The 26,176-nt window shown below is 44.4% G+C and overlaps 1 protein-coding gene across 1 annotated transcript in view; it reads left to right on the plus strand.

The window, feature by feature from the left end:
* Positions 1-26,176, plus strand: part of hcn4 (hyperpolarization activated cyclic nucleotide-gated potassium channel 4) — a 541,182-nt gene that overhangs the window by 373,585 nt on the left and 141,421 nt on the right. Inside the window, exon 4 of the mRNA XM_060853670.1 lies at positions 10,154-10,372. Within this exon, the coding sequence (XP_060709653.1) occupies positions 10,154-10,372 (219 nt within the window). The remainder of the gene's footprint in view (positions 1-10,153; positions 10,373-26,176) is intronic.

Consider the following 26,176-nt stretch of genomic DNA (forward strand, 5'->3'; position numbering starts at 1 on the left):
TGATGCTCCCATGCATCTGTTACCCCTTGTCCTTCCAGTTGGTAGGGGACGTGGATTTGGAAGGTGCTGTCAAAAAGGAGCCTAAGTGAGTTACCACAGTGCAGTTCATGGGTGGTACAAACTACTGCTACTGTGTGTCAATGGTGGAGGAAGTGTTGAGGTTGATTGAATGGAGGGACAGTCAAATGGGCTTCCTTGTCCAGATGTTGTTGAGCTTCTTTATCTGCACCTATCCAGGCAGGTGAAGAATATTCTATCACGACAATGACTTATGCCTTGTAGATTGTGGACAGGCATTGGGGAGATAGATGGGTTATTCGCTGCTGAATTACATAGAAAATAGGAGCAGGAGTAGGCCATTTGGCCCTTTGAGCATCCTCCATCATTCATTCTGAGCATGGCTAATCATCCAACTCCATATCCTATTTTTTCCTCATACTTTTTGGTCCCTTTAGCCCTAAAAACCATATCTGACTACTTCTTGAAAAACAAAAACTTCCTAGCCTCTGGCCTTCTGCTGTAGCCAGAGTATTTATAGAGCTTGTGCATTTCAGTGTCTGATCAATTTATTTATGCTCTGGTATGTTTTCCACCCCCATCCTCGACAGTGACTTTCCAGCTATGTGGAAGAGGCCATTGGAACACAGATAGGCCATGCAGCCCCTCTAGCCTGTCCCACCACTCAGCCAGGTCATGTCTAATCCATGAACGCTAACTCCATTAGGTTCTGTAATCCGTAACTATGTCATCAGTGCTCTGCTTGGAGACAGGTTCTTGACTCATTGTCAGCTGATCTGTCATCTTGAGCTAATTTCTTAGCAGTTTTGGTCACTGATGGTTTTTCTATTGCCTTCTGAGTCATACTGGACTTAGTGGGGGAGCCAGATGAGCATGCAGATCCCACGTCTGTCTGAGCTAGAACAGGAATTGAACTAACCTTGTTAGAGTTGTGCTGAACCACAAGCTATCCAACCACCTTCCAGCTCCACACCCTTAATGCTCTTCATAAGAGTGTAGAAAGAAACTTTTCAGCCCATTGAGTCCATACTGACCCTCAGAGGAGCGTCCCACCCAGACCTCCCTGCTACCCTACCCTATAGCTCTGCATTTGCCATGGCGAATCCACCTGGCCAGCACATTTACTGTGACACTATGGAAAATTTAGCATGGCAAGCCCTATAGGGAGGCAATTACCTAGTGGTGTTATCACTGGACTGTTAATCCAAGTAATATTCCGGGGATCTGGTTCAAATCCTGCTACAGCAGATCCTGCAATTTGAGTTCAATAGCAAATCTGGAATTAAGAGTCATGAAACCACTGCTGATTGTCAGGAAAAACCCATCTGGTTCACTAATGTCCTTGAGGGAAGGAAACTGCCATCCTTACCTGGTCTGGCCTACATGTGACTCCAGATCCGCACTCATGTGGTTGACTCTTAACTGCCCTCTGGACAATTAAGGCTGGACACTAAATGATGACCTGGCCAGCAATCCCACATCTCATGAATGAATAAGAAAAGTCTGGAAGGAAGCCGAAACACCCGGAGGGACAGACACAGGGTGAAATGTGTAACCTCCACACAGACTGTCACACTCAAGGACACTCAGGTCACTGGTGCTAAGAGACAGATGAACCACATTGCTGCCTGAGAAAAGCCTCTTAACCTTGCCACACAAAAATCTCTGTCTCAGTTTTGAAATGTTTCTGTTGCTCCTCACCAGGCTCACTATATTTCCAGGCCATTTGGGAGCAGGGAAGAGCTTGAGTTTCAGATTGCTATCCCTTGCAAGTACAGCTTCCTGCCATCACCTCTGAACAGCCTCACTGTAAGTTTAAGGCTGTGCCCAGTTTACACTCCATGTCAACTGGTAGGACCCTATCTCCAGCTGCTCCACATTCAGACCAATCGCACATTGGATAAGGGACCTCAATTATCCAACATTCGATTATCTGAAATTTGGATTATCTGGCAAGGTCCCGATACTTGGCTAAATGTGTTATCAGGCATTCGATTATCTGAACATTCGATTATCCAAACAAAATACTCCCTGCTCCTGTCGCTTGGATAATCAAGGTTCCTATGTAATGTGGTCCTTATAAAGCAGAGCATCCTCTGCAAACTTATCTTGGGAAACACTGTAGGACATTAACTGGTAAAGCAAATAGATGGGAGAAAGTGAGGTCTGCAGATGCTGGAGATCAGAGCTGAAAATGTGTTGCAGGAAAAGCGCAGCAGGTCAGGCAGCATCCAAGGAACAGGAAATTCGATGTTTCGGGCATAAGCCCTTCTTCAGGAATGAGGAAAAGGTCATCCCTTTTTATGCCCGAAACATCGACGTCATCCCTTTTTCCTCATTCCTGAAGAAGGGCTTATGCCCGAAACGTCGAATTTCCTGTTCCTTGGATGCTGCCTGACCTGCTGCGCTTTTCCAGCAACACATTTTCAGCAAAGCAAATAAATGGGCCACAAACAGTGATCCATAAATTATCTGCAAATATTCAGGTAAAATCATTGACCTTTGTTTTGAATGTAATAAAATGCCAACAGTTTGCGATCTTAATTTTGAACAACAGCCGATACCTTTGAAATCTCAGGCCACAAGGCAAGTGGAGGCCCGGTGGGTTTATTTTGCTTTAAGTCTGTGATGTCATTTCCACCAACAAGACATCAGCAGGTTATGTGCCAGAGGGGCCGAATTCAGACTTTGCACGACTCCAGCTTTTGTTGGCAGAGAAAGGTTGACTTGTTATTTTTTTAAAAATCACAGGATCACAGGGTCCCTACAGTATAGAAGCAGGCTATTCAGCCCATCAAGTCCACGCCAACCCTCTGCACAGTATCCCACCCAGAACCCCCAACCTTATCCCCGTAACCCTGCATTTCCCATGGCTGACACGCCTAGCCTGCACATCCCTGGACTCCATTTGGCAAGTTAGCATGGCCAATCCACCTAACTTGCATATCTTTGGACTGTGGGAGGAAATCGGAAGAAACCTACACAGACACGGGAAGAACGTGCAAACTTGGTGGCACAGTGGTTAGCACTGCTGCCTCATAGTGTAAGAGACCCGGGTTCAATTCCCACCTCAGGCAACTGTCTGTGTGGAGTTTACACATTCTCCAGGTGCTCTGGTTTCCTCACACGGTCCAAAAATGAGGAGGCTAAGTGAATTGGCCATACTGTTAGGTGAAGGGGTAAATGTAGGAGAATGAGTCTGGGTGGGTTGTTCTTCGGAGAGTTGGTGTGGACTTGTTGGGCCGAAGGGCCTGTTTCCACACGAAGTAATCTAACCTAATCCTCAGGCTGGGATCAAATTCAAGCCCCTGGTGCTGTGAGACAGCAGTGCTAACCACTGAGCCACCGTGCCATAGAGATGTACAGCGGGGAACCAGACCCCTCAGCCCAACTCGTCCATGCTGACCAGATATCCTAGATTCGTTTAGTCCCATTTGACAGCACTTGGCCCATAACCATCTAAACCCTTCCTATTCACGTACCCATCCAGATGCCTTTTAAATGTTGTGATTGTACCAGCCCCCACCACATCCTCTGGCAGCTCATTCCATACACGTACCACCCTTTGCGTGAAAAAGTTGCCCCTTAGGTCCCTTTTAAATAAGACCATAAGACATAGGAGTGGAAGTAAGGCCATTCGGCCCATCGAGTCCACTCCGCCATTCAATCATGGCTGATGGGCAGTTCAACTCCACTTACCAGCATTCTCCCCATAGCCCTCTTTCCCCTCCACCTTAAACCAATGCCCTCTAGCTCTGGACTCACCCACCCCAGGGAAAAGACCTTGTCTAATTACCCTATCCATGTCCCTCATGATTTTATAAAGTTTCCACCTGAAAAAAAAAGAATAAATCGGAGGAATGATCATTGTGTTTATTAGGGTCTAAACTTTTCCACTGTGTGATAAAATGCAGCTTTGTACCCAGGATCTTGGGTACCATGAGTGTCTGAATGCACTGCAGTAGGAGTGTAGAGTTGCGGATTAAGCATTTGTCCAGTGATTTAAATTGAGATGGTGTTAGCAGAGACTTTTTAGACTTCTTGTTCGGGCTCTTGGTTGCAAGTGTTTGTGCTTGAAGGGAATGTATGGGGATAAAACATCTTCAGGGTAAGCCCAGGCAAAACATGTATAAAAAATATTGGGTGGAATTTTAAAGGATTCCCATAAAGCCATTGTGATACCCATCCCACACCACTGTAGGCTTGCTCTGCAACTATCAAAGATTCAAGAAATGCAATAAGTGACTCAGGGCAAGGCTTCCACCCTATCCGGTGAAGAACATTTCAGTGAAGGAATTTGCATATTCTGCCTGTGTCTGCGTGGGTTTCCTCCGGGTGCCCCGGTTTCCTCCCACAGGAGAAAGTGAGGTCTGCCGATGCTGGAGATCAAAGCTGAAAATGTGTTGCTGGAAAAGCGCAGCAGGTCAGGCAGCATCCAAGGAACAGGAGATTCGACGTTTCGGGCATAAGCCCTTCTTCAGGAATCTAAAGAATCAGAAGGGCTTATGCCCGAAGCGTCGAATCTCCTGTTCCTTTCCTCCCACAGTCCAAAGATGTGCAGGTTGGTGAATTGGCCATGCTAAATTGCTCATAGTGTTAAGTGTATTAGTCAGAGGGAAATGGGTCTGGGTGGGTTACTCTTCGGAGGGTTAGTGTGGACTTGTTGGGCCGAAGGTCCTGTTTCCACACTGTAGGGAATCTAAATCTCATAACTCCAATTAGCTTGACCAGCAGCTCTCCAGTCTCAACAATAGCACCACTGGGAGAAGTGGCCATCACCGGAACTGCAACAGTCTCCAACGATGAAGAGCTGGGAACTGAGCGAGAGGTGAGAAATGGCGCCCGAGCTTGGCAACGTTGTCGTTGGTTGGGTCCAGCGGGGGCAGAAGGGCAATATTGACAAGGTGGCCCTCAGCAAGAGGCTCCGACATTGCTGGGTCTGGCTCAGGGAGCGGTGGAAGTAAATCGGCAAAACCGCAAAAGATGGCGTTTAAGGATTGGTGTCATCGACATTAGTTGGGTCTGGCATAGATGGCGGTAGGGAGTTGGTGGCTCTGAGCCAGCGCAGAACCTAGACGTCAACGGAGTACTCTTTAAGCAACACCTTTTCACTTTTCTCTTATTCTTAAACTATCAAAATGGCACCACATGGTGGCTTTTCATTGTATTTTAGTGGGCGGCATGGTGGCACAGTGGTTAGCACTGCTGCCTCACAGCGCCTGAGACCCGGGTTCAATTCCCGACTCAGGCGACTGTCTGTGTGGAGTTTGCACGTTCTCCCCGTGTCTGCGTGGGTTTCCTCCGGGTGCTCCGGTTTCCTCCCACAGTCCAAAGATGTGCGGGTCAGGTGAGTTGGCCATGCTAAATTGCCCGTAGTGTTAGGTAGGGGTAAATGTAAGGGTATGGGTGGGTTGCGCTTCAGCGGGTCGGTGTGGACTTGTTGGGCTGAAGGGCCTGTTTCCACACTGGAAGTAATCTAATCTAATCTAAGTATTTCTTACAGGAAAACATGCGTGACAACAAAAAATCATTCATTTGTTTAATTTTGAGTGAGGTTCTTTTTGGGGCCATGAGTTGAGGTCTTGGGGAGAGCTGGCCTGCACAGACCAGAGACACAAACGAGGAGGGTTGCTGAGCAAGGGAAGAGGGTCTCTCTTATGGAAAAGAGCACAACTGAAGCATATTAACCTTCCAGGCTTCTCACCCATTGCCAACCTCCAAGCATTCACCTGTTATAAAATTGCAATCGTATGAAAGGCTTATGCCAGAAACATCGATTCTCCTGCTCCTCGGATGCCGCCTGTCCTGCTGTGCTTTTCCAGCGCCACCCTTTTTGACTGTGATCTCCAACATCTGCAGTCCTCTCTTTCTTCCTGTAGGAAATTAATTGTCTATTTGAAGATTATTTTTGGCCAAAGAAATAAAAATCATGGAACATGGGTCTTCCTAGAACTTCCATGCTTTGATGCCCATCTTTAATTGCCCTTTGGCTGAGTGGCTGTGTAGGCCATTTCAGAGGGAAGTTAAGAATAGACCATGTAGTTGTGAATCTGAGGTCATGAGTGGGTGGGCAACTAGAGAAGCACCAATGGAAGCTGAAAGGTCTTCTCTCCTGTAAGCCCGCACACAGGGAAGCATAAAACTCAACCCTCTGTGTCAATGTTCCTTTTCCTCAGAACTACAAGACTTCATGATACTTCTGTGGAAATAGAATGACATGTCTTTACCTTATTTAGCAAGTTGTGAAATGCCCATCAGATCCAATTACTCAACAATATTTACAGATACCAGGAGCTGATGAAGCGCTAGGTTGGGCAATCTAAGTGACCTCGTCCTATTAAGAGCATAAGTGAAGGAAGTAAATGAATAGAACTATACAGGAAGTCTAGAACATTCTTTAAGCAATAGGTCATTTTCCAAGAATCAAGTGACAGCTGGAAAGATAATTAATGAATCATAGAGTGCACCGAACGTCTTATTTTTAACAATTGGCTCTATCTCTGAAGATTATGTTCCCCATTTCACAACAGTCAGTGGCATTAGCAGTAGATGCATGCACATCTCATTTAACCATCAGAGGTACAGTCAAGTACAGTGGAGTGAAGTGTGAAATGTCCGCTATTTAAGTGTACACTATTCTTGATAATGATGGTGATGATTATTGAGTGTTCAGAGCTTGCAAAGTGTCACAATGTCCTGGACACATGAGTTAAGTGCAATGGCAAAATATGATATCGATTTTCACTCTGTGGGATACTGGTAGAACATTCTGCAACAGCGATTCACTGTGAGACAGACAAGAGAGCGTGACAATGCTCCTGTAATGTCTCCTCACTCAGTGAGCTTTCAAGTAGCCTTTGGGCTGGCAAAAAGGGGATGTACTGAGCATAGCCCGAGCCCATGTTGCCTCTTGTCCCTTAGCCAGCCTGGCGTTGACTTAGGAGAGGATTGATTAACAAAGGGACAAAGCAATGTCTGATATTGACAGGAGTTGTAACATGCCTTGAGGCTTTAGAATAGAAAACGTAACTTGTGAACAAATCACCAATGCTGTCAAGGAGTATCAAGTATCATTTTTTTTATGTTGGGATTATATTCACTAAAATGTTATGGAGAAAACATTCTCGAAAGCACACATTATAGAGAATAGGCTCTGAAATAAAAGGTGAGATTAGAATTCACGGTGATCCACCTTAAAAGGCCTTGAGCTTAAGACCATAAATCATAGGAGTGGAAGAAGGCCATTCAGCCCATCAAGTCTGATCTGCCATTCAATGAGATTCACAGCTGATCTGACAATCCTCAGCTCCCCTCTCCTTTATCCTTATATCCTTGATTCCCCTGACTGATTCAACATCTGTCTGTGTCTCAGCCTTGAATGTACATATAGGATGGGAACTATCCACCACGGTTGACATTTATAACAGAGGAGAATAAAAGACTTGAATTTATATTGCACCTTTCCAGGAACACTGGGAAATTTTTTCAAGCAGAGAGTGAGGAGCCTGTGGAATTCTCTGCTACAGGAAGCAGTTGAGGTCAACACATTAAATGTTTTCAAGAAGGAGTTAGATATTGATCTTAGGACGAATGTGATCAAAGAATATGGGAGAAAGTGAAAACCGTTCGATGATCAAATGTGATTAAATTGGATGATGGAGCAAGTTTGAAGGGCTGAGTGGCCTAATCTTGCTCCTATTTTCAATGTGTTCCGATGTTCCAAAATGCCAACTGCAAACTAAGCCCTTCTGAAGTATAATCACCATGGCGATGCAAAAAAAAGGACATGAATAGTAGACAGCAAGCTCCCACAAAGGGCCATATGGTGATGACCCAAAAATCTAATGATTGAGGGATAAGTAGCATTCGGGTCAACTCCTCTGTACATTTTCAAAGGTAAAAATCACACAACACCAGGATATGGTCCAACAGGTTTATTTGGAGGCGCTAGCTTTCGAAATGCTGCTTCGTTATCTTCGCCAACTACCTGATGAAGAAGCAGCACCTGGTGTTGTGTAATTTTTACATTTTGTCCACCCAGTGCAACCCTGGCTCCTCCAAGTCAGTAGTTTTTCAAGAAAGGTATCGCATATAAAAGATAGCACCTCCACAGTGCATCAACCTCCTGATACTACACTTGGAATGCCAACCTTGCTTTGGTGTTCAGGCCTTGGAGTAAGACATGGACACACACCATTTTTGGTTCCAAGGTAATAGCGCCACCTACAGAGCCACTGGACTGCGTGTAGCTGGTCCCTTCACAAGGGAAAATATTGTTTCATATTCCAGCAAATAATCAAATGTGAAGTAGATAAACTTTAATTTGTTGAAGGGACACTGTCTTCGCCAAAAGGCAGTTGGTCAACATTTTCTTTGAATAGGATAGAGTGGGAAGTTGCAGCATAGTTTGATGGTGGCACAGTGGTTAGTACTATACTGGAGACCTGGGTTCAATTCCTGCCTCAGGCAACTGTCTGTGTGGCGTTTGCACATTCTCCCCGTGTCTGCGTAGGTTTCTTCCCACAGTCCAAAAATATGCAGGTTAGGTGAATTGGCGATGCTCAGTTGCATGTAGGGGAATGGATCTGGTAGGTTGCTCTTTGGAGGGTTGGTGTGGACTTGTTGGGCCGAAGGGCCTATTTCCACACTGAAAGTAATCTAATAAGATATATTATTAATAATACCATGGCGATGTTGTGAAACACATCACATGCTGCTCTTTTCTTATGAATTGCCATTAGCAAGGAGACCTTACAAAAGGTGACAAAGATCACTATATTGTTGAGGAGAGTGTTTGTGCTTATTTGTTTTAAAAATCTTGCATTTATATCCTTGAATAAAAGCAAAATACTGCAGGTACTGGATACCTGAAACAAACTTAGGTCAAACCCAGCAGATGTGGCAGCATTGGTGGCTTTCCTTTATTCATTCACGGGATGGACATGTCGCTGGCTAGACCAGCAGTTATTGCCCCATGCCTAAATACCCAGAGGGCAGTGATGAGTCACATGCAGACCTGAGCTCCCCTAGAGGACATCAGTGAACCAGATGGGCTTTTCCTGACAATTGGCAATTCAGAGTCTTCATTAGACTCTTCATTCCAGATTTTTTAAATTAAATATCAAATTCCATCATCTGCCGTGGCAGAATTTGAACCCAGATCCCTAGAATGTGACCTGGGTCTCTGGATTAACAGTCCAGTGATAATACTATTAGGCCATCGCCTCTCCCCTGCACTTCGTCGAAAGGGCCAATTCTCTCGCATGTGTAAACTTTAATTTACACACTTTTTTTGACATTTTTGTTTCCGTTTTGCACCATTAAGAATCCCTGAGTGTGAACATCTCTTTCCTTTCTCCCACCAATGACACCACGTCTCCAGCGGCCGACTCTCTGCAATCCCATCTAAACTCACTCTCTTTCAACGTTTAAACTGCTCCTTCGAAACAACCTTTTTGACCAAGCTTTTGACCATCTGCCCCAGAATCTCCTGAAGTAACCTGGTGTCCCCTCTTGTTTGCTAATACTCTTGAAGTGTTTCGCGTGTGACTATATGCAAGTTTTGACTGCACCGTGGAATGTGAAATTGACAAATGTAAGGGAAAGGGGGCAATTTGGGGCGGCACGGTGGCTCAGTGGCTAGCACTGCTGCCTCACAGCTGCAGGGTCCCTGGTTCAATTCCAGCCTCGGGCGACTGTCTGTGTGGAGTTTGCACGTTCTCCCTGTGTCTGCGTGGATTTCGTCCATGGTCCAAAGGTGAACTGACCATGCTAAATTGTCCATAGTGCTAGGTGCATTAGTCAGAGGGGAAATGGGTCTGGGTGGGTTACCCTTCAGAGGGTCAGTGTGGACTGGTTGGGCCATAGGGCCTGTTTCCACACTGTAGGGAATCTAATCGAAAGGGAAAACGAATGGTTAAAATATGTCTCTCGTTCCTCTTAAAGCTGCTGTAGCATTGCAGGGAGGATGGGATTTCCAGAATAGAACATTAACGTGGTCCTTCTCAACTTCCCCTCAAATGAAATATCGGGATGCAGATTGTTCACATTTAGTGTGGCCACTGCTGAACTCACGTTGCAAATCTGTGACGATGGGTTTGCTTGCTGCCCTCTAACGGTTTGCTCTCTTTCGCAGGATGAAACCTGGTCGAAGCAGTATACCTACGCCCTGTTCAAGGCCATGAGCCACATGCTGTGCATCGGGTATGGAAAGCAGGCACCTATTGGCATGTCTGATGTCTGGTTGACCATGCTCAGCATGATAGTGGGCGCCACCTGCTATGCCATGTTCATCGGCCATGCCACGGCACTCATCCAGTCATTGGACTCATCTCGGAGGCAGTATCAAGAGAAGGTAAGGGCCCTCTACCTTCATTCACATCCAATGTGGTAACCTCCTGTCTACAGAAATCACGATGGCACTAACGCTGGATGGCTGAGAGCCGCTGGTGCCTGAAACTAATGCTGTCAGTTTTATTTGAAACAGATTCTTTATTCAGGAACCTGCAATATTGTACTGAATAATAGACACCCGAGAGTGAATACAAGACTGTAATCTAATCGAGGGTTCCATTCTTGTCGTAAACTGTGAGAATATTCAGGTGTCACCTGAACTCAGAGATTGTATTGCTCTTTTTAAATCGCTCCAAGTTATTTGTGTTGAACACAACGCTATTAATTCAATAGAAGCATGCAGTCATCTAACTGTGGGTGAAGTTGTTTGTGTTCTACATTGTTGATCTATGATGGCAGTTATCTGAAGGGTTAATGATTACAGTGCAGCAATACTTAGAAATGATATTCAACAAGAACATGGCTGCTACCTATGTGCATAAAGCCTAAAGTCAGGGAATGAAGAAGTGTACTTACCGTGTTGAAATCTGCACTATTAATGTTAGTACTTCTATCAGGAACCACCAAACACAGCAACTTGCATTTGTTTAATACTGTAAATGATAAAGGAAGGGTAAAGTGAGACACAAGTTAAATTGTTGTCATACATAGAAGCAAACTTGTTAGAGCTGACCAACAATCTTGTCAAAGAGATGCGTTTTTTAAAAAAAATTGCTAAAATTGCGATGGAACAAGAATGGGAAGTCCGGAAAGGGACTGAGAACTGAGGCAGCTGAAGGCTGGGCTGGTTAAAGGAAGCACGAGATGATTTGACTCATGAGGATCTTGAGATGATGTGGGGGGGAAACCATGGGGTGTGAGCAGGTAAAGCCAACACGCCAGGCAGTGGGCAGGTGAGGCTGAGGTGATGCAGTGGATGGATCACTTAGTAGAGAAAAAAGGTATGATTAATGTGGTACATTTTGTGGCCACCGCTGTTTGTTATTTTTATAAATAACCTAGATGAGGGAGTAGAAGGATGAGTTAGTAAATTTGTGGATGATATTAAGATCATTGGAGTTGTGGATAGTGCTGAAAAATGTTGCAGGTTACAGAGGGCCATAGATAAACTGCAGAGCTGGGCGGAGAGGTAGCAAATGGAGTTTAATGCAGGAAAGTATGAGGTGATTCACTTTGGAAGGAGTAACAGAAACGCAGAGTACTGGGCTAATGCTAAGATTCTTGGTAGTGTAGAAGAGCAGAGAGATCTTGGCGTCCATGTACATAGATCCCTGAAAGATGCCACCCAGATTGATAAGGTTGTTAAGAAGACATACGGTGTGTTAGCTTTTATTGGTAGAGGGATTGAGTTTTGGAGCCACGAGGTTATGCTACAGCTGTACAAAGCTCTTGCGCAGCCACACTTGGAGTACTGTGTACAGTTCTGGTCACTGCATTATAGGAAGGATGTGGAAACTTTGGAAAAGGGTGCAGAGGAGATTTACCAGGAAGTTACCTGATACGGGGAGAAGGTCTTACGAGGAAAGGCTGAGGGACTTGAGGCTGTTTTCATTCGAGAGAAGAAGGTTGAGAGGTGATTTAATTGAGACGTGTAAGATAATCTGAAGGTTAAAAAGGGTGGACAGGAAGAGCCTTTTTCCTCAGATGGTGATGGCTAGCACAAGGGAACATAGCTATAAATTGAGGGGTGACAGATATAGGAGAGATGTCAGAGATAGTTTCTTTACTCAGAGAGTAGTAGGAGCGTGGAACGCATGCCTGCAAGAGTAGTAGACTCGCCAATTTTAGGGGCATTTAATTGGTCATTGGATAAGCATATGGATGAAAATGGAATAGTGTAGGATAAATAGGCTTCAGATTGGTTCCACAGGTCAGTGCAACATCGGGGGCTGAAGGGCCTGTACTGCGCTGTAACGTTCTATGTTCTAATAGAGTTTAATCAATGAAGGGGAAAGATGAGAGGAGACCTTAGGGAAATGTAATTGGGAAAACAAAACGCTCAACTGCTGTAACAAGGAACTTGTGTCACAGGGACAATATTTGGAAATGTTCCCTTTTACAGTGATCGAATCCTCTAAAATTATGACACACTTTCTTTTAAAGGCAGTCTTCGCCACCCTGATTGCTCACCCTCATTCTTACTGCCCTTCTCAAAATGGGTGAATTATGCAGGTTCCTGATGCCGCAGATAGTTGTTGCCTTGCAGGAACACGTCTGAAAGCTTCGCCCACCACACACAACATTGGGCCACCAAACATTTCGCTGAAGATTTGGCTTTTCCTGCAGCTTTGCCCTCTCTGATGCCTCACTGAGAAGCTGAGGCCTCTCAGGAAGCAATTTGTCACCTTTGACTGCGGCAAAACTCACTCCCGGCATCATGCTTCGGTTCTCCACTTTATTTATAACGGTAAGGATTGAAACGCAGTACAAAGCAAGCAATGTTGATGGTACATTGTGTGCTGGTGACTTGACAACTGAAGCAAGTGGTTCCTTTCTGGGGCTGCAGACTGCAGTCATTAACGTTTAATCATTTGACAAAGCGACAGGACTTGTGGCCCCTACTACATGCCGAGCTCCAGGTGGTCATTGCACAGGCTGTCCTGCTGTATTCAACTCTGCCAGGGATAAGGTTACAGCAAAGCTGTTGACAGAACCTTCATCGATGCTCACAGCAAGATAGAAAGATGAGTAACAATTAAACGGGTTGAAACTCGTTTCTTCAGTTTCTGATTCATTTTAACAACTATTAAAATGAAATAACGTCTCCAGAGCGAAAGATTTTAAAATGTTAAGGCCTGATCTGATCAAAGTCTTCAAGATGTTAACAGGGAAAGAAAAGCTTTTTTTTTACACTGGTTGGAGATTCAGAACTAGATGGCATAGTCTGAGATTAAGGCCAAACCTTTCAAGAGAGATGTTACACATCTACACACAGAGGATGGTAGGCTGTTGGAGCTCTCCTCCAGAAATGGCAGGTGATCGGTTAGTAACATTAAATCTGAGAGATTATTTTGTTAAGCAAAGGTATTAAGGGATTTGTGCCAAGAGCAGACATGTGGAGTTAGGTCACAAATCAACCATGATCTCATTGAATGGCAGAAGAGAATAGAGGGGCGGAATGGCCCATTTCTGTTCCTATCCTCCTCTGAAGTGAAGAATGACTTCATTTGGAGCGTACTCAAATTCAAATTACATGACCAAGATGTTAGGCACCTTCCAATGCAGAATGTATGAGGCAGAATTATATTTTATATTGCTTAAAAACTGCATGAATCCATTTAAGGTTCGATAAATCCCTTTTCTCAGATTAGAATCAGTCTGAACATTTGGGCACAGATAGCCTTACACAAGGCACCTCGAACCTTCAATGCATTACCTGGGCAGACATGGCGTCTATTGTACACTTGAGAATATTACTTTAAAAAAGTTCTACAATTTACATGTGAAAGAACTGAAACCAACATGGTCATTCTATAAGATGAGAAACTTAACAAACAATCCAAGTCTTTTTCAATATATAATTTCAGTTACATCACACTGTAAACTTTTGCTATAAATTGTGCGTGTCTTACAATCTTATACTCCACAACCACCTGATAAAGGAGCAGGGTTCTGAAAGCTAGTGCTTCCAATTAAACTTGTTGGATTATAACCTGCTGTTGTGTGATTTTTAGTAGAAAGTGAGGACTGCAGATGCTGGAGGTCAGAGTGGCGAGTGTGGTGCTGGAAAAGCACAGCAGGTCAGGCAGCATCCAAGGAGCGGGAGAATTGACATTTAGGGAATTCTTGATAAAAGACTTATGCCCAAAACATCGATCTCCTGCTCCTTGGATGCTGCCTGACCTGCTGTGCTTTTCCAGCACCACACTCTTGTGTGATTTTTAATTTTGTACTTCCCAGTTCAACACTAGCACCTCCAAATGACAGTTTATCTAGATTCTGTTCATCTGAACAGACAGAAAACGATGGTCTCTAATTACTAATTATTTGGACAGCACAGTGGCTCAGTGGTTAGCACCGCTGCCTCCCAGCGCTAGGGACCCGGTATCGATTCCTGAAGAAGGGCTCATGCCGGAAAGGTCGATCCTCCTGTTCCTTGGACGCTGCCTGACCTGCTGCGCTTTTCCAGCAACACATTTTCAGCTCTGATCTCCAGCATCTGCAATCCTCACTTTCTCCTACCCGGTATCGATTCCACCCTCGGGGGGGGGGCTGCTATGCGGCATTTGCACATTCCTCCCTGTGTCTGCGTGGGTTTCCTCCAACAATGTACAGGTTAGGTGGATTGGCCATGGGAACTTCAGGGAGAGGGGGATGGGTCTAGATGGGATGCTCTTATGAGGGTCAGTATGGACTGAATGGCCGGCTTCCGCAATGTAGGGATTCTATGATGTTTCCCCAAACTCCTCTGAACTGTTTGGTTAGGGAGCCTCATCATCATCAATTAATACAAATTTTCTTTTACTTTAAAGTTGGTGCTAATGAGAGTGTTTAGCTTGTTACCAGTGTCCACATGTTGCTCACAGCTCATGCTCGCTTGTGCCCTCACCAAAATCAGGTGGAGAAATTCATGTCAACTTCCCCCCTCCCCCCCTTCCTTAAGTGTAGCAGAGGTCAGCTTGACCAGTCTGACCACAAGCTAGGTGAATCTCAGACTGAAGAATCCAACCAGGAACAACACAAGTCCTTATGACTCAACTGCTCAGTGCATAAAGCCATCAGAGAATTCGCAGCGCACTTATTGATTTATGGCATTGCTTCGTTCTCAGAACTCAAGGAAATCTTTTTATCTGCTAGAGCTGTCTTTTTTTCCAAAGGACAGCTGCATTTAAAAATAAACAGTCATTAAGCCTTATTTTCTGTTATTTTCTGAACTCGAGGCGCGACTTAGTCAGCGCCCTGACATTATTGTTATATCCATCTGAATTTTTGTTTGACAGATAATCAATTTCCCCTTTACACTTACCTTCTACCTTCTATGACACTTTTATGTATGATGATGGGTGTAATGGGCTATACTGAAATTACAAAGAACATCTGACATCCTTAGATTAGCACTAAGTACTGCAGATTTTGACATGACTGATCCACCACCCTTCTTAATATATCATAGAATCCCTACAGTTTGGAAACAGGCTCTTTGGCCCAATGAGTGCACACTGACCCTCTAAAAAGTAACCCACCTAGACTCATTCCCCAAACCTATTAATCTACCTTACCCCCTGCACCCAATCTACACATCCCTGAATGCTATAGACAATTTAGTATGGCCAATCCACCCTAACCTACACAACCCTGAACACTATGGGCAACTCAGCATGGCCAATTTACCCTAACTGCACATTTTTGGATCATGGGAGGAAACTGGAGCATCCGGAGGAAACCCACGCAGACATGGGGAGAACGTGCAAACTCCACACAGACATTCGCCCGAGGCTGGAAATGAGCCAGGTCCCTGGTGCTGTGAGGCAAGAGCACTAACCACTGAGCCACCATGCCACCCATTTTATTGGCGCATCAGTTTTTTTGGCGCATCAGTTAATTCAACCCCTCAACATCTACATTAAGATAGGTGTTCTACATCTTGCTCCCGAGCTCTCTATTCAAAGCCTGATAGCATGACATCCTGGCCTTTGGATGAGAGAGGAGGTAGCTCCAGTATCCAGCACAGCCACAATGGGAATTGAATGCATTGTCACCAATCCACTCCATATCGGGCATGGTGGCATCGTAACGTGTTCAATGCGCGGGTTGTCCAGAGCTAAGAGGCCAAATGCTTTGGAGACATGGGTTCAAATCCTACTCTGGCAGGGATGGTGCAGTTTGAATTCCATAAGATCTAGCATTAAGACAAACTAACCTAACGGTTACTGCGTAATTACTGTGAAAACCCATTTGCTTCACTTGTGCAGTGTTGGTCTCCTAGTCTGAGGAAGGACATTCTTGCTATTGAGGGAATTCAGCAAAGGTTACCAGACTGATTCCCAAGATGGCAGGACTGACGTATGAAGAAAATTTGGGTGGGCTGGGCTTTTACTTGCTGGAATTTAGAAGAATGATGGGGGAAATCTCATAGATACGTATAAACTCCTGATGGGATTGGACAGTCTAGATGTGGGAAGAATGTTCCTGATGTTGGGAAAGTCCAGAACTAGGTGTCACACCCTAAGAATAAGGGGTAAGCCATTCTAAACTGAAGAATTTCTTCACTGAGAGTTGTGAACCTGTGGAATTCTCTACCACATGAAACTATTGGGGCCAGTTCATTAAAACATATCCAAGGGGAGCTGGATGTGGCCCTGGTGGCTAAAGGGATCATGGGGTATTGGGTGAAAGTGGGAGTGGGTCACTGAGCTTAATCAGTTATAATCATATTGAATGGTGATGAAGGGCCAAATGTATCTGTGTCCTCGAGGGAAAGAAATCTGCTGTCCTTACCTGGTCTGGTCTACATGTGAGTCCAGACCCACAAGTAGGGCTGACTCTTCACTGCTCCCTGACACGGCCTAGTCAGGTGGTCAGTTCAAAGACAGTTAGGGATGGCCATACAAAAAATGGGCAACTCACATTCCATACGATAAAAAAAAGTCTGCTAGCCACCACAGCAATATACACGGTAGCATGTGGTTTGGAGTTGTGGGTACTGATGGCACAGACTCGAGTTTCCTTCCAGCACATGGCTGATCAAGGATCTCCCCCACTCTTACCTCCTGCCATTGATGCGTGTTGGGAGATGATACTCAACTGTTTAGCCATGTCATGACTGCACTGTCCTTGGCTGTCAAGTCCTGGATTGGACTTGAAGCTGGAGTTTTTGGCTGTGAGGTATGACAATGTCCACTGCACACCACAAGACATCCTTACTTTAGTACAGTTATATTCAGCAGGTGTTGTTCAAAGTGATAGATCAAATGACCTAAAAATATTTGAGCACAAAGGTACACATTTGAATGTGAGGGTGGTGTATCCTACAGAACTATGGACTAAGAGCTGGAAGGTGGGTTAGTTTGGATAGCTCTTTCTCATTGGGCATGGCCATGCTGGGCAGAATGGTCACCTACCATGCCATAAATCTTAATGTTTCTAATTGTTACGCTCTAGTCTGTGCATTGGCAACTTCACTGTCAATGGATCATGTTCAAGCCCCACTGAAGCATTGAATCTTGAAGGCAGATGAGACACTTATTGAAACATTAACCAAAGTACCTCTGTGTCTTCAATCACTGCATTTGTGGAAATTTGATACGTGTAGAGTCTTATTGCCTCAGATGTGGAAAGCTCACATCACAATCAAGGGCGGCATTTATTGCTCATTTCTTGTTGTTTTCAAGAAGACGGTGGCAATTCATCCACTTCAGCTGCTGCTCTCTCAAGTGGTTGGAGTCTTGATCCTGAGAGTATGATGGAGGCGGTCATGTCAAAGGGAACCAGCTCAGTAACCAATAAGGAAGAACGTTTAGAAGTACGGGGAGAGGGCTTGGTGGTTGTGAGGGGGAGGTGGAGATCATGGCCTTTTTTTGTACTATAGTATCTGTGTATTCCAACAAACCATAATATATTTGTGTGACTGCTTTCCCACTGATGTGTAGTTGTTCATCAAATTGAAAGTTGCATATAACTTAGGTCCTTGAACTAATTTAAATGTGCACAAAGGCACCACATCTAACACCCAAAGCAGGAAATAGAAATAAATCAATTGACCTTTATACTGAATCAAACTTCATTTAATCCGACATAATTCTAAACATTTTCCAAATGTTCTCCCCGTGTCTGTGTGGGTTTCCTCCGGGTGCTCCGGTTTCCTCCCACGGTCCAAAGATGTGCGGGTCAGGTGAATTGGCCATGCTAAATTGCCCATAGTGTTAGGTAAGGGGTAAATGTAGGGGGTTGCGCTTCGGCGGGTCGGTGTGGACTTGTTGGGCCGAAGGGCCTGTTTCCACACTGTAAGTCTAAACTAAGTCTAAACTAAAAGCCAACCTTCCATCCATTGACTCCATCTACACTTCTCACTCCCTTGGGAAGGCAGCTGACATCAATGACCCCTCCCACCCCCGTTGTAATCCCTTCCATCAGGCAAAATATACAAAAGCTTAAACACACGGACCAACAGATTCAAGAACAGGTTCTTCCCTGCTGTTATTAGACTGCCAAATGGCACTCTCAAATTTTACACTGAATGTTGATCTCGCTCTCTGTGCACTTCTTTGCAGCTGTAACATGGTATTCCTTGCTCTGTTCCATTATCCTAATGCTCTTTGTATGAGATGATCTGTCCGTAGTGCATGCAAACCTGTACCTAGGTACATGTGCCAATAATAAATCAAATCAAATCAAAGATGGGATTATACCCCTCTAGAGCAGGTGGGACTTGAACCCTCCTGACTCCAGGGAAGGGACGCTACCACCTGCATCACAAGAACGCTATCATTTAACATTCACTACTTTTCTTTATATCTGAAGGTGCTATCACACTGATCCAAATGGCTTTTCCATCACCAAATCACCGTGATCTTTAAACATTTTTCCTAACCACAAATCATGTATGCAATTAAATATTTACAAGCAAGGTCCACAGAGGGCAATGCAATCCATCTAAAGTTAAGGAGTGTTACAGAGAGTGGGGAGGAAACTGCTTAACATTCCCTGTGATAGGAGAAAACAGTAACACCTACCTATACCTCCCTAACTACAAATTAATCCCTGAGAGATAACTGAGCGTTAGGTTATGGACCAGGCCAGACCCTCAAAACATTTCAAAAAGGTGGCCCAGACCCGACCTTTCTAGTTGTTTTAAGCAGGTGTAGAGTGGATATTCCAGGAGTAATGCAGCTGGTTTAACCATTGTTTTAGAACATAGAACATAGAACAATACAGCACAGAACAGGGCCCTTTGGCCCTTGCTGTTGCACCGACCTGTGAACTATTCTCAGCTTGTCCCCCTACACTATCCCAAAATCATTCATATGCTTATCTAAGGATGGTTTAAATCTCCTTAATGTGGCTGAGTTGACTACATTAGCAGGTAGGGCATTCTACACCCTTACCACTCTCTGTGTAGAGAACCTGCCTCTGATATCTGTCTTAAATCTATCACCCCTCAATCTATAGTTATGCCCTCTTGTACATGCTGACATCATCATCCTAGGAAAAAGTCATTCACTGTCTACCCCATCTAATCCTCTGATCACCTTGAATTTCAACAAAACAGAATTTATTTACAGAATACTGAATGAAATAAAACAGAATGTAGAATAACCTAATCTATCCGAAAAGTGACTCTATTTCAACTTGTTCCAATTGGATGCTGCTCCAATTTCCTGCAACATCCCCATAAACACCCCCTTGGCAAAAAAAAAAGGTTAAATCAAACGCAGGTTCTTACAGGAGAGCGATGTTGGAGAGAGAGTCAGCCAGAAAGCCTTTGCTGAATCAGGGAACCTCTTTCCCCAGCAGTTTTAAACTGAGAAACTAGAATAAAAACCTGAGCTGGGAGAACCGGCCACTCCCCATTCATCGCACCACTGTTTTTGAAGAGATTAACCCTAAAGACCTCCTCTGATTACTGACTTAGGCAGGATCTGTTTGCCATTATTAAAGTCGCCAGTTCAGATATACCAGCTCCTCTACATTTACGACCTCTCTCAAAAACAAAACCAAGGCAAAATAACTTTGTTAAAGGGACGACATCATCGCAGTTCTCACTAGAATGCTTATGCGTACCATTATCATTGATATACCACAGTAGCCCCCACTTGTCCATTGCCCTAATTCCAGTTCCTCTCAATTTAGACCTCAACTACATAAGCAGCCACCACCTCCTCATTCTTATCCCTCCCCAGTAATTGTAATAGTGGAGTAAGCCAAAAACAAGCTTCAGAAATTAGCAGCTAAATGTGGAATGTAGCATTCTAGCTATCTGACCCACCCACAAGCTTATTTTTATTCATTCATGGGATGGGGCCATCGAGGCCAGCATTAATTGCCCATCCTAGAGGGCATTAAGAGTCAACCACATCGCTGTGGGTCTAGAGTCACATGTGGGCCAGGTCAGGTAAGGATGGCTGTTTCCTTCCTTAAAGGATATTAATGAAACAGATGGGTGTTTTTAAAGCAAACACTGGTTATTATTGGATTCTTCAATTCCAGATTTTCTGTTATTAAATTCAAAGTTCGCCACTTGACATGGCAGGATTCAAACTCAGATCTCCAGATCCTGAGCCTCAGGATTAACAGTGCAGTGATAATACTGCTCAGCCATCACCTCCCTGCTATAGGCCACACCATAGCAGTAGCTTGCTGATTGGATCGCAACATTGATATACAGGCAGCCCCTGGGACGCCAGTGGGTTCCACTCTGGTGCTCGGTTGCAAGTCGATCTGTACGTAATTCGGAATACAATCTAGCTCAATGTAAAGCAGCTGTTCATAAGCACTGGAGGTCTTCACTAAAACCATGTACGGAACTGAGTTCGCTAAGTCAGACTTCCATAAATCGAGAAACCACTCCCATCGCCTCAGCCACACATGCAATGGAGTGAAATTGATCCAGTTTCCCAGGACCGAATACCGTCAGTAATTTCAGGAGTTTGTGAAGTTTTGGCAACAGACAAAGAGGGAACAGGAAAGGGTCATTAGATCGCTTCCAGCCCGCTCCACCATTCAAAAAGACTATGGCTGATCTGATTGTAAGCTCAACATTTGTGTTCCCACTTACACTTTTGATACTCTCCCCATACCCACCTCCAACTTATATCAAGGATCTATCTGCTTCTGCATTATAAATCTCCCCACTTTTGGAAAGATGGTGTTAAACTAGAAAGGTAAAAAATGAGGTCTGCAGATGCTGGAGATCACAGCTGCAAATGTGTTGCTGGTCAAAGCACAGCAGGCCAGGCAGCATCTCAGGAATAGAGAATTCGACGTTTCGAGCATAGGGCTCTCTCTTATTCCTGATGAAGGGCTTATGCTCGAAACGTCGAATTCTCTATTCCTGGGATGCTGCCTGGCCTGCTGTGCTTTGACCAGCAACACATTTTAAACTAGAAAGGGTTCAGGAACGATTTACATGGATGTTACCACAATTGGAGGGTTTGTGCTACAGGGAGTGGCTAAATAGGCTGGGGCTGTTTTCCCTAGAGTGCTGGAGGCTGAGGAGTGACCTTATAGAGGTCTATAAAATCATGACAGGCATGGAGAGGGTGAATAGTCACGATTTTTCCCTCATGGTAGGGCATAGATTTAAGGTGAGAGGTAAAAGATTTAAAAGGGACCTAAGGGGCAACTTTTTCATGCAGAGGGTGGTACATGTATGGAATGAGCTGCCGCAGGAAGTGGTGGAGGCTGGTACAATGACAACATTGAAAAGGCATCTGGATGGATATATGAATAGGAAGGGTTGAGAGAGCCAATTGCTGGTAAATGGGACGAGATTGATTTCAGATATCTGGTCAGCGTGGAGGAGTTGGACCAAAGGGTCTGTTTCAGTGGCTGTATATCTCTATAACTCTATGACTCTGCCTTTTCAGGAAGAGGGTCTCACAATCCTCTGTGAGAAAAGAAATTCACCTCATTCTGTTTTAAATCAGCAACCCTTTACTGAACAGCTTTCCTGCAGCTTTTTAATTCACATTGTTTCCTCTTTGGCAAAAACAAAAAGTTAGGCCTAATTGTTTTGCTTCAGCTGCTCATTGCGAAAATTGCCCTCACCGCATGGAGCTGTAGATCGTCCGTGGCATTGCTCATTGTGTTCAGGGCATTTAGTGGAGCTACAGTGCCACCTGGTGGCTTTTAAAAGAAAATCTTTAATGGGATATGGGTGTCACCGGCAAGATTGGCTTTCGCTGCCCGTCACCAGCGACTCTTGGACTGAGTTATTCTCTAGAGGACAACCACATCTCTGAGGGTTTGAAGTCACATGTAGACCAGGCCAGGGAAAAATGGCATACTTGCTTCATTAAAGGTCAATGGTGAACCAGATGGGTTTTAACCACAGTTGGTCATGGTTATCGAGCTCACCATGACTGAAACCAATTTTACAATCAAAATGTATTAATTACATTTAAATTATATTAGATTTCATGATGGGATTTGAACTCAAGTGCCCAGAGAAACTTCATGGCTTTAGCTTAATAGTTTACCATGAGAACCTTTTTCCACGCATGGAGTCAGCTATTACGAGGGGCATAGCTTTAAATTAAGGGGTGGTAGGTATAGGACAGATGTTAGGGATAGATTCTTTACTCAGCAAGTCATGGGTTCATGGAATGCTCTGCCAGTAGCAGTGGTGGACTCTCCCTCTTTATGGGCATTTAAACGGGCATTGGATAGGCATATGGAGGATAGTGGGCTAGTGTAGATTAGGTGGGCTTGGATCAGTGCAACATCGAGGACCAAAGGGCTTGTACTGTGCTGTATTTTTCTATGTTCTATGTTCTAAGTTTAGTTATTACAAGTATTTGATTTGGTTTATTACTGTCACATGTACCAGTGAAAAGTTTTGTTTTACATTTAGTATGGGCAGAACAGAATGAGGAATACAGTGTCACAGCTGCAGAGAAGGTACACAAAGAGCAAGATCAACACTAAATTTAAGATTTGACAGGAACATTCAGAAGGTTGATAACAGCGGGGAAGAAGCTGTTCTTGAATCTGATAGACTGTGCCACCATCCTTTCCATAATCTGAACTCTGCCTCAGTCAGTAACTCCAGAATCACTAGAATTGACAATTCCAATTAAAAATGAAAATGTAGGGAATTCCAATGCGAAATATTAACATAAAAAGTGTGACCAAAAATAGTCACAACTTGAAATGAAGTTTCAGGATAGGAAGAGTTTTCTTAACCTAATATACAAAGATCAGCCCCATTTTGAAATATACAAGACAGCTTGGACCATGAACTGTCATGTACCATGAGACTAGCAAATCTAATGGATGTTTTTGAAGATACGATGAAATGTGTAGACGAAGATAGGGTAATTTATGTAGTTTATATGAATTGCAGCAAGGTCTTTGACAAAGCCCACATATAAAACTAATAAAGAAGGTAAAGCTCATCAGATCCACGTTAACTTTGCAAGTTGAATCCAAAACTGGCTTAACGGTAGGAGGCTGCTTACGCGACAGTGCAGTGACATGGCGACAGGGACCAGTGCTCTTCCCTTATTGTTTCTGATATTCATAAATGATGGAGATGAGATTGTGAGAGGGATAATACAAAAATTGACAGAAAGGAAGGTATAAACAGATTAGTCAGATGGACAGGTCAGATGGAATTTAACTCTGATAACTGTGACGTGATGCAGCTTTTTAATTCATTCAAGGGCAGAGGGCAATGCTGATTAGGTCACTGATGAAGGGCTCTGGCCCGAAACGTCGAATTTCCTGTTCCTTGGATGCTGCCTAACCTGCTGTGCTTTAACCAGCAACACATTTTCAGCTGTGATCTCCAGCATCTGCAGACCTCATTTTTTACCCCACCATTTATTGACCAGACCTCATGGCCAAGAGGGCAGTTAAGAGTCAACCACTTTGCTGTGGGTCTGGAGTCACATGTAGGCCAGACCAGGTAAGGATAGCAGACTTCTTTCCCTGAAGGACATTAGTGAACCAGATGGGTTTTTCCTGACAACCCCATCAATGGATTCATGGTCATCATTAGACTCTTAATCCCAGATTTTATTTTTGTTGAGTTCAATCTCCACCAGTTGCCACTCAAATTCAGGTCCTGAGAACATTACCTGGGTGTCTGGACAGGTTATTGTCTCCCCAAGGCGGGATATAGGAGCAAGACAAGGTAGTACTCAATCAATAGCAAAACACTAGGAAGCACAGACCAGACCCCTCAAGACGTTTCAAGAAGTTGCCCAGGTGTTACCTTTGCTAGTTGTTTAAAGCAGGTGTATATTGGATATACACGCTTGTCAAACCACGCAGTGTTAAACAAAACAGAACTTATTTGCAAGATTACTGAATGAAACACAAACAAAAGGAAACAGAATACAGAATAACATAAATATTGAACAAACCAATTTACTCGATTGCAACTGAATGGTGCTGTTCCAAATGCCTGCAACACTCCCCATAAACACCCCCTTGGCATAAAAGGTAAAATCAAACCCAGGTTCTGACAGAAGAGATGTCAGAGAGAGAGAGAGAGAGAGGATCAGCATGGAGATGATTCTTTGACCAGCAGCTTCTGAACAGCAGGATTACTAAAAACAAAAAAAAAGAGGAACCCCCCCACTCCCTCCCGAAAGGAAAATAGAGAAAAGCTCAGCTGGAAGAACTGGCCACTCCCTATTCATTGGACAAGGTTTTGTTTTTAAATTAAAAGCTTCTTCAAGTAGATAAACCCAGACATCTTGGCAACTCTGCTTAGACATTGCAGAGTTTTTTCGAGGACCAGCGAGACCATGGGATGCCGTCCACAGATCCCAGAAGGTGGCTAATAGGAAGGCAATCAGGACACTAACCTTTATCAATCATGGCGCAGGTTATAAGACTGGGGAGGTTGCGTTGAAGCCAGACAAAACCTTGTTGAGGTCACAGATGGAATACTGTCACCACACGAGAGGAAGGATGTGATTGCATTAGAGAGGATGCAGAGGAGATTCACCAGGATGTTGCTTGGGGTGGAGCACTTCAACTACGAAGATATTAGATAAGCTCAGGATTGTTTCATTTGAGCTGTGATGGTTGAGGGACAGATATTTTTCCCATCAACATCCTGTGGTTTACCATTGATCAGAAACTTAACTGGACTTGCCGTGTGGCTACGAGAGCAGATCAGAGACTAGAAAGCTTTCAGGGAGTAACTCACCACTTAACATTCCAAAGCCTGTCCACTATTTACAAGGCACAAGTCAGGAATGGGATGGATGTCCCTCACTGGATGCAGCGCTAACAAAACCCAAGGTGCTTGACACCATCCAGGACTCAGCCCACTTGATTTGCCCCACATCCACAAACATCCACTCCGTCCACCTCTGACGCTTAGTAGCAGCAGTGTGTACTATTGACAAGATGCACTGCAGAAGTTCACCAAAGATTCTCAGACAGCACCTTCCAAACCCACGACCACTTCTGTCCAGAAGAACAGGGCAACAAATACCACCCCCAGCAAGATCCCCTCCGGATATCGCCAATTTAGAGCCAAAGTGATGCTTTTGACATGTAATATATATATCGCCGTTCCTTCAGTGTTGCTGGATCCAAATCCTGGAGTATTTTTCCAAACAGCATTGTGGGTTTACCTGCAGAAATGGACTGCAGCAGCTCATCACCACCTTCTCAAGGGCAATTGGGGATGGCAAATAAATATTGCACCAACGTAATCTGATGACTGAACAAAAAAAATTACAATCCTACACTTCATTGGTTGTAAAGTAGTCATCATAGATTCCCTGCAGTGTGGAAGCAGGCCATTCGGTCCATTGAGTCCACAATGACCCTTTGAAGAACACCCCACTCAGATCACCCCCACCCATCCTCATGCATGTAACCCTGCATTTCCCATGACTAATCTACCCAGCCTGTATATCCCTGGACACTACATGCAATTTAGCATGGCCAGTTCACCTGACCTACACATCTTTGGACTGTGGGAGGTAACTGGAGCCACCCAGTGGAAACTCACGCAGACACGAAAAGAATGTGCAAACTCCACACAGTCGCCTGAGGCTGGAATCGAACCCGGGTCCCTGGTGCTGTGAGTATTTTGGAACATCATGAAAGGGGTCACATAGATGCAAGTCTTTCTTTTCATTGTAACAGGGAATGATTTGGATTTCACTGCCTGAAAAGC

This window comes from Hemiscyllium ocellatum, chromosome 42 (assembly GCF_020745735.1).
Source record: "Hemiscyllium ocellatum isolate sHemOce1 chromosome 42, sHemOce1.pat.X.cur, whole genome shotgun sequence".
Taxonomy (NCBI): Eukaryota; Metazoa; Chordata; class Chondrichthyes; order Orectolobiformes; family Hemiscylliidae; genus Hemiscyllium; species Hemiscyllium ocellatum.